The following is a 10,444-nucleotide window of genomic DNA, read 5'->3' as shown; positions in this document are numbered from 1 at the left end:
TCAGCTCTGCCAGTATTTAGCTGGGCACGTTAATCCTTGGCGCCCCTAAGAAGGGTACGAAATATCAGTGCCTGGAGTCTAGTTACAGTCACAATTGGGAGCACTTCTGATGCCCGCCATGTTCTAATGGCCCGCTGGCACTCATTGTTTAGACACACATATGACGGAGGACCCACTTTGGGTTGAGGTGGGAGATGGCTGCTGGTGCCATCAGGAAGGGGGGGGTGGTGGGGGTGAGGTGGTGGTTGATGGAGAAAGAATGGGCAATGAGAATTGAAAGAAGCCACAATGATGACCAGAGTGGAGGACAATACTGAAAACCCCTGTGGAACACCCGACAGTGTGAGCGGGACAATCAGAGCTCACAGCGTGTTGACCACGTCGGAGCTGTTGTCAGTCCCAGTCTTTGGGACCTCGGACACCAGGCTGATGCTGGTGTGGAAGGGCGACAACCGGGCCGAGGGGAAACTGCTTGACCTCTTCCACCGGCGGAAATAGCCCCGGAGCTGGAGGCGGAACTTGCGGTGCAGTGAGGCGTAGATGAAGGGGTTGTAGCAGGAGGAGCTCATGGCCACCCAGTGGCAGGAGACCTGCACCACGTTAATGTACCTGGTGTCAATGATCAGGAAATCGACGTCCAGGTCTCGGAGCAGGTTCAGGATCTGGAGGGGCATCCAGCAGATGGCGAAGGTCACCACCGAGACAACCAGGAGGAAGAACGTCTTCCGCTTCTTCTTGTTCCACCGGACCTGATTTCCCTCCACAGCACCTGGCACGTTCCTCCTCCTGAGGTGGATGGTGATGGCACAGTAAGAGATAGTGACGGCGGACAGTGGGATCATGTAGGACACCAGGATCACAATGCAGGAGTAAGCCAGCCTCTCTTTCTCCATGCCTCTCCAGAACTCCTCGCAGATGTTCATGTCATTGCCGGTCACCTTGAGCTCCATGTAGGTGATGTAGATGGAAGCCGGGCTCGCCAGGGCCAGCGACAGGGCCCAGATTCCCCCAACGATGAGGCCGCAGCAGCCCAGCGTCACCCTCTGCCGGATGGGGTAGGCCACCACGATGTAGCGGTCCACCGCGATGGCCGTCAGCGAGAGGACGGAGACGTAGACCATGGTGGACTGCATGAGCGAGACAAAATGGCACATGACCCTCCCGAAGAGCCAGCCGCGCAACTCGAAGGCGTAGGACAGGGTCAGGGGGACGCAGGTCAGGCACATGAGGAGGTCGGTGACTGAGAGGTTGCCGATGAAGAAGTTGGTGGCGTTGTGGAGCTTCTTGTCCACGATGATGCTGCCAACCAGGAAGATGTTGCCCACGCAGGCCACGGCCACCAGGGCAGAGTAAAGCAGGATGAAGAAGGATTTGTACTGTTGGAGCAGGATGGTGCCAGCGAAGTTCATGAGAGAGCTGCCATTGAAGGAACTACTGTTGTCCATGTTTTCATTTTCCATATTTTCCTGCTCATCAGCTTTCAATATTGACCTTTTAATAAAACACATCACATCATCAACGAGCAGGCGACAGGTCATCACGATAAAGAGCAAGCCTCTTAACCTCTTTACTGTGTTACGCCTCCTCTGTTGACCTAGTGGGTTGTTGGTTCAGTGCCACACTGGATGGTGTGGGTACCCATTGAGACTTGCAGTTATCTAGGACTTTCACCATCTCAGAAGCACTTTACAGTCAATAAAATACTTCCGCAGTGTAGCCAGTGTAGGATTGTGGCAGCCAATTTGTGCACAGCAAGCTCCCACACACACATGCTCACACACACACACACACACACACAAACCAATGGGATAATGACCAGATCATCTGTGTCTTTTTTAGTGATATTGGGCCAGCGCTCTGCACTCGACTTTTCTTCCTGTCCACTTGGCAAATGGGGTTAAGTTCTGATCCGAAAAGGGCATGTCTGCCGGTGCAGCACTGAAATACAGCTGAAATTTTTGTGGCAAAGTCTCTGTGGAGTGGCATTTGGCCCCAGGGCTCTGGACCAAGCAGAATCAATGGTTTAGATGGGCAGCCAATGACTAGGCCTCCATGACCAGTTCAGTATTTACTGGCATTGTCATGTGTTACCGCAGATTGAGAATGCTGTGAAAGTACAACATGGGCATGTCTTCTTTTTACTGATCTCCATTCTCAGTTCTTTCAAGTTGAAAGCAAATCTGTCCTACTCTGTGATAAATGCCCCATATGCAAGTGTCAGTGTGGCTGCAACCTCCATTATCTTATTTTAATTTGGAAACACTAATCCACTAAAATGACTGGAATGTTAGCTGAAGTGTTCGCTCCTTCTGACCTTGGCTGCTCTTCTCTAGTCACTAACTGAAGGCACGAACTCATGTAGCACTACTGCTCCAAGGAGTCAGTCCAGATGGCTATCCTTCACTGTGCGAGTCTAGTGAATGTCAACAGCTGTTCAACCATGGGAGGTATTGCAGTTGAGCCCAATCTTGGCCTCACCCTTTGTCCATGCAGCCACGTTTCCCAGCAAGAGGGTCACTGCACAGCACAAATGTTTCCCTCACTAGCCCAGGGACAGTAAACGCCTTAGGAGTTGAGATCACTCAACAAAGGCCAGGCCATGTGACTGAGTCCAACACTTGCAGACTGTTTTGCAGGGAAGCTCTTGGCTATGACAGACTGGGAGCCTGAAACTTTGGGATCATCAAGTGTCTCCACATCCTCTGTCCCCTGTTCTCCCTGTCCTCCTATCCTCCTCCTCCATATCTTCCCCCTCCCCTATCCTTCCCCACTCCGGTACTTGGTTTGGAATGCACTGCCTGGATGTGTGGTGGAGGCAGGTTCAACTGAAGCATTCAAGAGGGCATTGGAAGATTATCTAAATAGAAACAATGTGCAGGGTTATGGGGAAAAGGCAGCAGATTGGCACTGTTAAAACGCTCAGAGAGCTGGTGCAGAAATGATGGGCCAAATGGCCTCCTTCTACACCGTAACAATTCTGTGATCTCCCCCTTCCAAACTTCCCTTTCCCCAACCTCCCCTCCCCAATCCCCACCTCCCTATCCTCCCACCTCCCCCAATCTCCCCCTTGCTATCCTCCCACCTCCCCTATCCCCACCTCTCCTATCCCCTTCCTCTTTCCCCCCACCTTCCCACCTTCGCTATCCTCCTGCCCTTATCCCTCCCCACTCCCCGCTCCACCCCACTACCTACCTCCCTTTTCCTCACCCTCGTCTTGGTCCTTACTCACCCTTTCAACATTGCAACTGTGACTCATAAACAGAAAGTACCTCATTAGTTGCAAAACGCTTTGGGATGTCCTCAGGTTGGGTAAAGGTGCTATATAAATGTAAGTCTGTCTTTCAGGGGAAAATTAGTGGGGAAAATAGATTTGATTAATTTAAAGTGTACATCTTGTCTTATTCCATTGTTATTTCAGTAACTGTGAGCAGAACAGCAACATTTTAATAATGGTGTATTGTATCTGGCATACAATTCCAAACAATCGTTTTCAATCTATCATACAGGAAACAATGTGCTATCCATAATTTATTGTTTCAGAGCTCCCAGCAAAGTGTAACTGGAGTATTGGTTCTGGTTACTTTGATTTTTAGATCCAATATCAGTCTCGTGGGGAATTTATATTTTTACAGTGGATTCGTTCCAGTGTGGAGTATGCAGCACATGTACAGGGTTCGGAAAGCAGTGGCCAAGTAGATTTGAATACAAATTGTTCCAGCTTTTATTGCAACCTGCCCTCTTGCTACTCCGAATTTCAGCAGAACGAGCAGAGAATTTTGAGTAAGGTGGGGGGGGGGGGGGCGGGCAAAAAAATCAGAAAAAATAGAGAGAGCAGGAAAATATGAAAAGGAAAGTCAATGAAAATCGAGAGAGAAAATAAAAGGAATGGTAAGGAGGAAAGAATAAATCGAAGGGAGCAGAGAAGGAGGTTTAGAGAGAGAGAGACGGAGAGGAGGGCAGGAGAGAGGGATAGACAGGAATGGAGGAAGTGGGCAGAGAGAGAGAGAAATAGGATAGAGAGGGAAGAAGGGCAGATGTGGAGGAGACAAGACAGAGCAGGAGGACAGACAGAGGACAAAAGGAGAGAAGGTGGGAGGAAAAGGACAGACAGCGAGGAATAGGAGAGAGAGCAACACCGGGAGAGAAAGAGCAACAGAGAGAGAGAAAGAGAAGCAGGACAGGAGACAGTGAAGGGCAGAAAGAGAGAGGGATAAGACAGAGGAGAATAGAAAGGAGGGAGGAAGGAGTAGGAGAGATAGAGAGAGAGAACAAACAGAGAAAGAAAACCAGGACAAAGGAGCAAGAGAGAGAGAGCACAGGAGAGAGGACTGAGGGAGGAGGACAGAGAGAGAGAGGACGCAGAGACAGAATGGGTCACCGCAGTGACCCCCGTTCAGTCGAGCGGTCAGGTCTCCCTGTGAAAGACTTTTTTTGAACATGAACGATTTTGAATCCCGGGTTCTTAGTCAGTAACAGGTGCCAGAGATCCGAACGATCAGCACCAGAGAGTGGTAAATATAGGAATTTTAATGAAAAACTCGGTGGTTCTTCACGGTATTTTTAAACAAGCAGCTCTGCACCAACCCAAAATAATTAGATTAGACGACCCCTAGGATCATTTGAACAACATTTCACCAGTCTATTAAAACCTTCTAAATCTCAGTCATTCGCCATTCAGAACAAACTGATTAACTTTGAATTAGACTTTAATCTGTACAGGGTATCTGGAACAAAGTAGACTGAAATATAAATCATTGTTTGATCAGCGACTCACCTCTGAATCTCTTACAAATGTCTTTTTGATGGTATTTCTGGGGACCCTGGCACTTCCAAATGACCCTCTCACCTCTGATGCTGGTGCCTCTCTCGCTCCTGGTCTCAATGCCCCCTAGCACCTGTTGCCCAATGCCTTCTCGCTCCTGTTCCCAATGCCCTCTTGCTGTTCACCCCAATGCCCCTTTCACTCCTGATCTCGATACCCTCTTCCTCGTATTGCCCAATGCCCTCTTTCACTTGCTGCAGATACCCCTTTCATTCCTGATCCCGATGCCCCTCTTGCTCTTGTTCCCGATGCCCCTCTCACTCCTGTTCCTGATGTCCCTTTCACTCCTGTTGCCCGATGCCCCTCTTGCTCCTGTTGCCCGATGCCCCTCTTGCTCCTGTTCCTGATGCCCCTCTCACTCCTGTTCCCAATGCCCCTCTCGCTCCTGTTCCCGATGCCCCTCTCACTCCTGTTCCCGATGCCCCTCTCACTCCTGTTCCCGATGTCCCTTTCACTCCTGTTGCCCCTCTTGCTCCTGTTCCTGTTGCCCCTCTTGCTCTTGTTCCCGAAGCCCCTCTCACTCCTGTTCCTGACACCCCTCTCACTCCTGTTGCCCGATGCCCCTCTTGCTCCTCTTGCCTGATGCCCCTCTTGCTCCTGTTCCCGATGCCCCTCTTGCTCCTGTTGCCCGATGCCCCTCTTGCTCCTGTTCCCGATGCCCCTCTTGCTCCTGTTGCCCGATGCCCTTCTACACCAGATGTCCGCTGCTCCCTGGATGCTCCAGGTTTAAAGAGGACAGAGTGTTGCTGAGACACGCAGACTCTCACAGCCTCAGAGAGATTTAAATCTCAACGAAAAAGCCCAGAGTCTCTCTAACGTTGAGGGGCTGTGGGATGATAGTCAGTCTCATTGGTCAATACTCTTTGATGGACTTGAATGGTAAATGCAGGGGGTGGAGAGGGATGTAGAGGGGATTTAAAGGGATCTCGCCCTGTGTAAGCTCAGCCCATTGATCACTCACTCACTATCAAATATTCCTGGACAAACTGCAATCAATACATATCGAGTGTCAAATTTATCATCACTGCTGCAGGGTGGATTTTATCACAGTTTTCCAGATAAGTCTGTGAGGGAAATTAAAATACCATTGATTTCAGTATAACTTTAAGCAGCTGCCATTGTTGCGATAATGCTTGAATTCATTCACCATGGTTACACACAGTGACATCATCACACCTATATTATTGTCTGGCCCACGTAATATATAGAATCAGAGATTAATACAGCACAGAAGGAGGCCATTCAGCCCATTGTTCATATGCTGGCTCTTTATTCACTGCTCTTTCCCACACCCCTGAAACAAAATCCTCTTTCCATTATTTATTCAATATCTTTTTGAAAGTTATTATCTATAACCTTCCAGGCAGAACGTTCCAGGTCATGGCAACTCGCTATGTACATTCATTTTCTTCAAATTGCCTCTGGTTGTTTTGCAACTCACCTAGTTTCTCTTTTAACATCTCGTTCTTTAAATTATTTTTTTTAGATGATAGCTTTCTCAGTGAATTGATGGTACAGAGTGTGATCAGTGCAGACAGAATGGTGAGGCACTGATAGGGTTGCCAGCTGTGATTAAATGTATTCCTGGAGGTTCCATCACATGACTTGCCCCCCACGCTTCAGCCATTAGTTGGCCAACACATCCGTCTTTATGACGTACGGCCTTCCTACACCAATTGGAAAGGACTCATCACCCAATTGGATGATGCTTGACTGTCAACCAAACAGCCTTTCCCCCCCCCCCCACCAAATTCAATATTTTTATATCTGCCAAACAGAAATGTTCAAAGAAAATGACAAAAAAGAAAATTATTTTTAATATCCCAATGATTTTTCTTCAGGGTTGCACACAGCCAGTGTCCTGGAGATTGATCTTTAATTCCTGGAGACTCCAGGCCAATCCTGGAGGGTTGGCATCCCTAGGTTCTGGCATTGATCGCTGGGGACTGTGCTGACTTGGCAAATTTCAATTTCGGGGTCTGAGAACCGGCCCTGTCAATCAGGGCTTCTCAAATCCAGCTATGGCCCATCCCATTGTCCCATTGGAAGCATGGGTGTCATGAGGAGATAGGATTAGGTTGAACCAAATATCTTGTGGAGTATTAACTTGAGGTGGTCTTGTAGTACATTGGGTACTGTTGCTGCCTCTGAGGAAGGAGCTCTGGGTTTCAGTTTTTTTTCCCCTTCATTCACAGGGCATGGCCAATGTTTATTGCCCATGCCTAATTGCCCTTGAGAAACTGGATGGCTTGCTAGGCCATTTCAGAGGGCATGTAAGAGTCAGCCACATTGCTGTGGATCTGGAGTCACATGTAGGCCAGACCAGGTAAGGACGGCAGATTTCCTTCCCTAAAGGGACATTAGTGAACCGGATCGGTTTTCTCGACAATGGTTTCATGGTCATCATTAGACTCAGTTCGAATTCCACCATCTGCTGTGGTGGGATTTGAACCTGGGACCCAGAGCATTACTCTGGGTCTCTAGATTAGTAGTCCAGTGACAATGCCACTACCTCCCCTGCCTCCCTCCCTCTTCTAACCCCACTCCAGTAACTGATGGCCAAAGAAGGTATGTTCATAATGTGGCCAAACAGGTTGATTATCAGCCTTCCAACACATGCCAAAGGCAGGCGGTAAGGGTGGGAGGGGTTCCTGATCAGCCATGCGATGGAAAGAATGTTGGAGCCTATACCATCACCATCCATATCTCCAGACTACAGCAGGTGTGTAAACGTGCATGTTGCCACAGCAACCCGAACTCCCTGGGTAAACTGTAACACACCGCTACTTAACTTGGGAGTGATTTTAACCTAACGCAATCCTTTGAGAAGTTGACAGGTCCATCAGGTATAAGGATGGTTACTGATAATGAAATCTTGCGAAACCCAACTTTTAGCAGAAGAAGTAAAGATTTGCATTTCTATAGCACCTTTTATGCCCTCAGGACATTCCAAAGCGCTTTACAGCCATTGAAGTACTTTCTGAAGCTTAGTCACTGTTATAATTTTGGAAACATGGCAGCACAGCAAGCTCTCACAAACAGCGCTGGGATAAATGGCTAGTTAATCTTTTTAGTGATGTTGGTTAAGAGATCAATACTGGCTTCAGGATACTGCTGCTCTTCTTCCAATGGAGCCACAACAACCTGGGGTGACTGGCAGGATCTCAGTTAGAGATCTCATCTGAAAGAAGGCACCTCCGACAATGTAGTACTCCCTCAGTACGGCATTGAATTTTGTGCTCAAGTCTCTGGAGCGGGACTTAAACTCACAATCTTCTGGTGCAAAGGTCAGAGTGTAACTCGCTGAGCCAAGCTGACATGATCCATGCCTGTAAACTGGGTGACATGTTTTTGTGATGTTGGATGAGAGTTAAATGCTGAGCCCAGGACACCAGCAGAAAGGATTCATGAGAATGGTTCCAGAGATGAGGGACTTCAGTTATGTGGACAGACTGGAGAGGCTGGGGCTGTTCACCTTGGAGAAGGTTAACAGGAGATTTAATTGAAGAGTTCAAAATCATGGGGGGAGGCCTTGACAGGGTAGATAGGGAGAAACTGTTCCTGTGGGCAGGAGGATTGAGAACCAGAGGAAATTGATTTAAGGAGATTGTGAAAGAAGCAATGGAGAGATGAGGAAAAATGTTTTTCACACAGCGAGTGGTTAGGATTGGGAATATACTGCCTGAGAGTGTGGTGGAGGCAAATTCAATTGTGGCTTTCAAAAAAGAATTGGATCATTATCTGAAGAGGAAAAATTTGAAGAGCTACGGAGAAAAGGCTGAAGAGTGGGACTAGCTGAGTTGCTTTTGCAGAGAGTCAGCACAGACATGGTGGGCTGAATGGCCTCCTTCTTTGCTGTAACAATTCTATGATTCTATTCTATAACTCCCTTGTTTGTCTTTGAAATAATGCCAAGAAATATTTGACATCTACCTGTGAGGGCATTTGAGGCCTCGGTTTAACATCTTATCTGGAAGATGGCACCTCCGACAGTGCAGCACCCTCTCAGTACTGCACTGGGGTTTCAGAGACCAGGGCATTACCCAATAAGCCATGGGCGACACCATAACCCATCAGGGCAGTAGGAGCATGTTTGTGATATAGACCCAAACTCACATTGTTGGGGAGCATGGAGTGCAATCCACAGACTACCCTGATAAATTAACCTGATTTATAATGTTTCTCATAAGAAATACAGTTCTTCCATCGACCAAGAGCTGGGCCTCCCAGAGCTGGCAGGTCGTTTATCAAAAACTAACGACCTTTTATGGATTTTGTATTCCAATTATCTGAATCATGAACCAAGGGAACACAACAAGGCTGTCTTCATTTCACGAGAGAAATTTTAATTGAAAATGCCCTTTGGAAATAAGGCTACGTTTGTTCTGATACCCGTGTGCAGGTGTATCTATATATTAAGATCTTGCCTTTAGCAGGTGTCCATCATATTCCAGGTGCCAAACTCTTGCTATCACACATTGTCGTAGATGCATAACCATTTTTAAACAAATTTGCAAATTGTCACAATTGCACTCTGGCTGACCTCAACAGTTTTTCAGGAGTTACAATTACCTTTATTGGCTTTACCTAGCTGCATGATGAGCCTTAAAACCCAAGGCCAGGTTACACGTAAACATTACAACCATGCTACCGAGGCTGGACCATCTATGAGTAATTCCATCGGAGACCCTGTTGCTGATATATAATGCACTACAACATGAGAAGCTAGATTAAAAATACCTTGGGTCTGAGGACTGTTTAATAGTCTGGAGGTGAATTCCTATGAGGATTGTCCTGACTGAGTCCTATAAGACTCTCAGTAAGCCTAGAAAAGTAATGTCCATGGTGTTAATGCTATTTTTCCAGATTTTCAGTGAGTCTTCCACTGAAGTTAAAGGATTTGACCACAAGACCCTACATGCACCTCACCATTTATCCTGAAGTTCAGTTACTAATGGTAGTGATCTAAAAATAGAGTGGAGTCACTGGTAATTTGAATTCAGTCCATTTATTGTCTTTACTACACAATCTAAATGTATCTAATTACCTCAGCAAGAAGGTTACTTTCTTTTCTGATAAGTGGCTGAGGTTGACTTTGCGCATGTGATTTGTATTATGTAGCTATCCTCCACTCACTATATTTTCCTGGAGAAATCATGGGGAGACATTGTTATACTTTCAGTCATGAACTCAAATTGCTGTAATTCATTGAGAGTCATTTAAGTAGGCTGTTTGCTGTGGTGCACTCTCTAAGTAGATTTGCCGAGTAAATAGACTTCTGCTCACTATAAAGTGGGCTGTTGAGGTCAGCCAGAGTGCAATTGCAACAGTTTGCAAATTTGTTTAAAAATGGTTTTGCATCTTTGGCAAAATGTGATGGCTGGAATGTGACATCTGGAATATGATGGACACCTGCTAAAGTGGAAGACTCACTGAAAATCTGGAAAAATAGCATTAACACCATGGACATTACTTTTCTAGGCTTACTGAGAGTCTTATAGGACTCAGTCAGGACAATCCTCATAGGAATTCACCTCCAGACTATTAAACAGTCCTCAGACCCAAGGTATTTTTAATCTAGCTTCTCATGTTGTAGTGCATTATATATCAGCAACAGGGTCT

The 10,444-nt window shown here is 47.0% G+C and overlaps 1 protein-coding gene across 1 annotated transcript; it reads right to left on the bottom strand.

The window, feature by feature from the left end:
• Positions 1-362: 362 nt before the first annotated feature.
• On the bottom strand, positions 363-1,538 carry LOC121272559 (prolactin-releasing peptide receptor-like). Its single transcript, XM_041179209.1, has one exon. The coding sequence runs from the start codon at positions 1,536-1,538 to the stop codon at positions 363-365; it is 1,176 nt and encodes a 391-aa protein (XP_041035143.1).
• Positions 1,539-10,444: the final 8,906 nt, after the last annotated feature.

This window comes from Carcharodon carcharias, chromosome 34 (genome assembly GCF_017639515.1).
Source record: "Carcharodon carcharias isolate sCarCar2 chromosome 34, sCarCar2.pri, whole genome shotgun sequence".
Taxonomy (NCBI): Eukaryota; Metazoa; Chordata; class Chondrichthyes; order Lamniformes; family Lamnidae; genus Carcharodon; species Carcharodon carcharias.
This window is presented reverse-complemented; position numbering and strand designations above follow the sequence as displayed.

Excerpts from the sequence above, each read along its gene's own strand:
- LOC121272559 (XM_041179209.1), bottom strand. The coding sequence starts at position 1,538 with ATGACCTGTCGCCTGCTCGTTGATGATGTGATGTGTTTTATTAAAAGG.